Genomic DNA, 5,652 nt, shown 5'->3' with positions numbered 1-5,652 from the left:
CCAGATGATAATTATAGGCTTGGAGGAGTTTATTTCTCTCTCTCTCTCTCTCTCTCTCTCTCTCTCTCTCTCTCTCTCTTTTAATTGTTAATATGGTTCCTAAGCTGTGTTCTGGGACTGAACCCAGGTCCCCTGACTCTAACCCTGTGTTCCTGTCTGTGAGTCACAGAGCACTGCAGTTTCCCACCTGTGGAGTGCCGGCCTGGACTGCATGCAATTATGAAATGTGTGAATATCTACTTAGGACACCTTCAGGGGTGCCGCAGAGTTTTCTTCTCTGAGGGAATGGCCGTATCATAGGATTTGATCATGGATTCTTTGCATCTTATCACCCTTTATTGGTCTTTAGGTTCCTCTGTGGTGTATGTGGGGCTGGCTTTAGCTGTTTTTGCTTCAGGTGACAGTTCTGAAACCCACCTTAGAGCCTTTTCTCCGGTGAGTGTGTGTTCCCTAAAGCTTGGTCAACCATGTCCACCCACTCGACAGAGCAGAATCTGCTTCTCTTTGTAATCAGTGGACCTTCATGACTTTTGAATGGTTTGCAGGTTGACTCACGTTTCCTTTTCTCCATCTCTACCTCTGAGGACAGTGGAAGGTTGTGAGTCTTCCTTCCTTCACACAGGAAGGAAGTTTGATCCCTGGCATCCCATTTGCTCTCATGCCTTTTGGCAACCTGGTTAGTTATTTTTTGCAGAATATTTGAAGAAATGGATCCCACATTTTGGTGTGACATAAAACTGACTAAAATATATTTTCATTAGGCAGCTAATGGATGTCTTTCCTCAGGAGCAGTAGATACAATGGGGCCATCTATGTTTTGAAAGGCAGAGTCCTTAGTTCAGACATGAGCTGTGTCACCTTGAATTCACAACGGAATAACCCCAAGTCTCCATTTTCTTTTGTCTAAAGGAGTCTCTTATTTTTGTTGGGAGGATTAAATTAGCTAATGCTTATACTTGGATCGCAGAGGAGCCTTCATGGCAGCATTCATCAGTCTCAGATGCTCTTATAGGTGTAATAGCATCTATCTGGTGAGGGTTGCTTGTCCACTTGTCTCCTGGTAGGGGACTCAAGAGGGAACAGAATGACAGCTGCCAATTAGGTTGGAGAAGAGAGTTTCTAGCCAGTGAGGGAGAGTCCTTTGCTTTCTGTGATTCCAGGCCCTCGGTCCTGTGCTTTATGTCATGGCCACCACGAGCAACGTGACTGAAGTCATCCTGTTGGGGTTCTCCCCGAACCGAAATACGCAGAAAATCATCTCTGTCCTCTTTCTCCTCATGTACACGGCCATCGTCCTGGGCAATGGCCTCATTGTGGTGACCATCGTGGCCAGCAAAGGCCTGACCTCCCCCATGTACTACTTCCTCAGCTACTTATCCCTTGTGGAGATCTGTTACTGCTCTGTCACCGTCCCCAAGCTCATCCTCGACTCCTTTCTCGAGAGCAATGTCATTTCTGTCCAGGGCTGCATTGCACAGATATTTTTCCTCCACTTCTTTGGCGGCAGCGAGATCTTCCTTTTGACAGTGATGGCCTACGACCGCTACGTGGCCATCTGCAAGCCTTTGCACTACACCGTCATCATGAACCGGCGGGTGTGTGGCCTCTTGGTGGCGGCGGCGTGGGGAGGGGGCTTGCTGCATTCGACCGGGCAGACCTTCCTCATTTTCCAGCTGCCCTTCTGTGGCTCCAAGGCCCTGGACCACTACTTCTGTGATGTCCACCCCGTGCTGAAAATGGCTTGCGCCGACACCTTCCTCATCGGGCTGCTCATCATTGCCAACGGAGGCTCCATCTCCGTCATCAGCTTCGTGGTGCTGCTGGCATCCTACGTGGTCATCCTCCACTCCCTGAGGAATCAGAGCTCTGAAGGCCGGCGCAAGGCCCTCTCCACCTGTGGCTCCCACATTGCCGTAGTGGGCCTCTTCTTCATCCCCTGCTCCTTCGTCTACATGAGGCCGTGTGTCACCTTCCCGGCCGATAAGATAGTGGCTGTGTTTTACACGGTGGTCACACCACTGTTGAACCCCGTTATCTACTCCTTCAGAAACGCAGAAGTGAAAAACGCCATGAGGAGACTGGTGGAGAGAAAGGTGATTAGAGACGAGACGTAGATGATGGGGGGCAGAGGGGTACATAGAAGAGGTGAGGGGATCTGAAATTTGGGGTGCGGTAGGTCTTAGCTCGCTCTGCCTCTTATTTCTAAACTGATGGAGCAGCCTGGGGCCTATCGTCTTTCTTTGAGTTGCACTTTTATCTCGGTTGGGAGGATTGGCAGAATGAAGGGGCGGTCTCAGGTGAAATCCGAGAGAAGTTGTCTCAGGGGGGTCTTCTGCATTGGACAGTGATCTTGAGACCCACTGACTGTTGAGGGAATAGACTCAACTTGGGAAACCAGAGTCAGTCTGGGAATAGCAAAGGGAGATGGAGGAGCAGAAGGATGATTGTGTCAGGGATGGGGGTCCCCCTGTGTGGGGAGAGTATTTTAGATTTTGTTTCGTTCTTTTTGGAGACCACACCCAGCAATGCTCAGGCACTACTCCTGGCTCTGTGCTCAGGGATCACCCCTGGCAGGGATCAGGGGACTCAGACTCAGGCCTCCTGCACACAAAGCCTGACTGGGCCCTTGGCACCATCTCTCCAGCTCTAGAAATCTTGTAACTCTGATGGATCCGTTCACTCCTCAAGTGTATTTTTGGTCACCTAGCATATGGTATGAAGGTGAAACTGATGTCATGACAAGCCGCAGCTAACATTAAGTCTCAACTAGGCCTCAGTTTCTGTTTCCCCGAAGCAGGACTTGCAGTTTCTGGTAAACTCCCAGCTGAATAATTTGCTGAGATAAGGAATTGGGCAGTTGGGTCTGGTTGGTCATGAGGCATCACTGTACCCTCTTTAGAAACTGTTGCTAACCATTGCCTAATTGCTGACTGCTGTTGTAATGGGGCCAATGCTGAAAATAGATCAGTATATAAACTGCTCTTAACTTTCAACCCTATATAAACCGCTTATGATTTGAAGTCGGGGTCCTTGTCAAGACTCCACTGCATTGGATGAGACTTGGGTCTTAGCTCGAGCTAACAATGGCTCAAGCTAGTAATAAAGTTCCTTTGCTCTTGCATTATCATGTGTAGACTTGATCTCTTTGCAATTGGGGATCCAAAACATCATTATTATTACTATTGTTATTTTTCCTTCTAAAGTTACATTCAATACAGCAAGAACCAGCCCTTCCTCTGTGTATCAGGTGATGTATTGTATATCAGAACCATGTAGAGTCAATGCTACTGCAAGCATGTGACCCCAAACCATAATAAGTGCATAAAAAAATCTGTTTGCTAGGGATGTGGGGTGGTGAGAGAGAGGGAACCTTGGGCCATTGCTGGAGTGACAGTGATACTGGTAGTGGACTTAGAGCCAGAATTTTATTTTTTATTTTAAAATTTTTAAAATTTTTAAATTTTTAAATTTTCAATTTTTTAATGAATCACCATGAGATATAGTTACAGACTTACAAACTTTCGTGCTTACGTTTCAGTCATACAATGATCGAGTATTCATCCCTCCACCAGTGTCCATTCTCCATCACCAATGTTCTCAGTAATCCTCCTGTTCCTTGTCTCTATCATCTTTGGGTACTAGTTTCCCATTTTGTTACTTTATATTCCACAAATGAGTGCAGTCTTCCTATGTCTGTCCCTCTCTTTCTGACTCATTTCACTTAGCATGATACTCTCCATATTAATCCACTTATATGTAAATTTCATGACTTCATCTTTTCTAACAGTTGCATAGTATTCCATTGTGTAGATGTACCAAAGTTTTTTTAACCAGTCATCTGTTCTTGAGCACTTGGGTTTTTTTCCAAAATAGAGCCATAATTTTATTTTATTTTATTTTTTTGTTGTTGTTGTTTTATTTTTTATTTTTTAAAAATTTTTATTAGTGAAACACCATGAGGTACAGTTGTAGACATACAAATTTTTGTGCTTGGGTTTCAATTATACAATGATCAAGTACCCATCCCTCCACCAGTGCCCATTTTCCACCATCACGGATCTCAATATCCATGTTTTTTTTTTCCACTAAAAAAACATTTTATTTTATTTTTTTCCAGACTTACACATTTTTGTGCTTGGGTTTCAATTATACAATGATCAAACACCCATCCTTCCACCAGTGCACATTTCCCACCACCACGGATCCCAGTATCCCTCCCACTCCCCAGCCCCCATCCCACCCTGCCTCTGTGGCAGGGCATTTCCCTCTCTCTTCTTTTGAGTGTAGTGGTTTGCAAAAGAGGCATTGAGTGGCAATCATGTTTGGTCGATAGTCTACTTTCAGGCTGCTTCTCCCATCCTGGGAGGATCCTCCCAACACCCTTTGTTTTGGTGTTCCCTTCTCTTTCTGAGCTCCCTTTTCCCCTAAATTGTGTGGTTGGCCTCCAGGTCATTGAGTAAAATTCCTGGTACTAATCTCTGCCATTCTTGGGTGTTAGTTTCCTATTTTGTTAGAGCCACAATTTTAAATGCCTCCAACTCTCATAATGCCCCAAAATACACAGGGGGGGGGGGGGGGAAGACTCAGGTCACAGCCCAGGTGTTATCTGAAACTGCAGTCACTTCTCCCCTTTAGGCAAGAGGGCATGGGGAGACTGAAAAAGACAAGCCAGTTGATATTGGCAGATGGCAGACTTATTTCTTTCTTTTGCAGCATTAGAAGTTGAACCCAGGGCCTGGCTCATGCAAGACAAGTGCCCTGCTATTGAGCTCCAGCTCTGGTTTTCACGGGTGGGAGTGTTTTTGTTTTTGGTGTTTGGGCCATGCCTGGTGGTGCTCAGGTCTTTCTCCTGCCTCTGTGCCCAGGGATGAGTCCTGCCAGGAGTGCTGGGATTGAACCTGGGTCAGCTGCATGGGAGGCAAGCACCCTAATCCACTGTACTCTCTGTCCCCCTAATTTTAATAAGCAAAGGAACAGACATACAGGCTTTGTCTTGGGCAAATGTAACATAAATCATTTTCTGCCCTACTCTCAAATCTTTGCTTTGCACGCAACTGACCTGGGTTCGATTCCTCTGTCCCTCTTGGAGATCCTGGCAAGCTAGCCAGAGTATCCTGCCCATACGCAGAGCCTGGCAAGCTCCCCATGGTGTATTTGATATGCCAAACACAGTAACAAGAAGTCTCACAATGGAGACGTTACTACTGGTGCCTGCTCAAGCAAATCCATGAACAACAGGAGGACAGTGCTATTCTCAAATCTTTAATGTTTGCATAGGAGGGTTTTGTTTTGTTTTTTTTTTTGGGGGGGGGCGTGATTTTTGTTTTGTGAGACTGTCCTCGCCGCTGGGGCCCCTTGGAGGGGAGCGGGTTGAGCTTTCCTCCCCGCCCCGACCAGGGCTCCAGCAGCCAAAGACCTCCAGGACCAGCCACCACCATGCTGAGACCACTCTCCGCACACATGAAGGTACTGGCAGAGGGACAAAGTCACGCGGGTTCTGGGGCTGAGATATCCAAGCCTACTCGGATTTGGGCCGAGCATCCTCCACCCAGATCCTCCAAATTCCAGTAGGCGGGGGTCACACCCACCACCTGGCCCCCTGGCGCCATGTAATCCCATCAGCGGCCAAGACTCAGAGACTATAAAATTCAG

At 46.9% G+C, this 5,652-nt stretch overlaps 1 protein-coding gene across 1 annotated transcript; it reads left to right on the top strand.

Moving 5' to 3' along the window:
- The first annotated feature begins 1,184 nt into the window (after window positions 1-1,184).
- Window positions 1,185-2,114, top strand: LOC130042964 (olfactory receptor 4X1-like). The gene has a single exon (XM_056135254.1). It carries the CDS (start codon window positions 1,185-1,187, stop codon window positions 2,112-2,114), a length of 930 nt encoding a protein of 309 aa, XP_055991229.1.
- The last annotated feature ends 3,538 nt before the right edge of the window (window positions 2,115-5,652 follow it).

Source organism: Sorex fumeus, unplaced genomic scaffold (genome assembly GCF_029834395.1).
Source record: "Sorex fumeus unplaced genomic scaffold, SorFum_2.1 ptg000007l, whole genome shotgun sequence".
Classification (NCBI taxonomy): Eukaryota; Metazoa; Chordata; class Mammalia; order Eulipotyphla; family Soricidae; genus Sorex; species Sorex fumeus.
The sequence above is the reverse complement of the archived record's forward strand: the minus strand, read 5'-3'. Positions and strand labels throughout refer to the sequence as shown.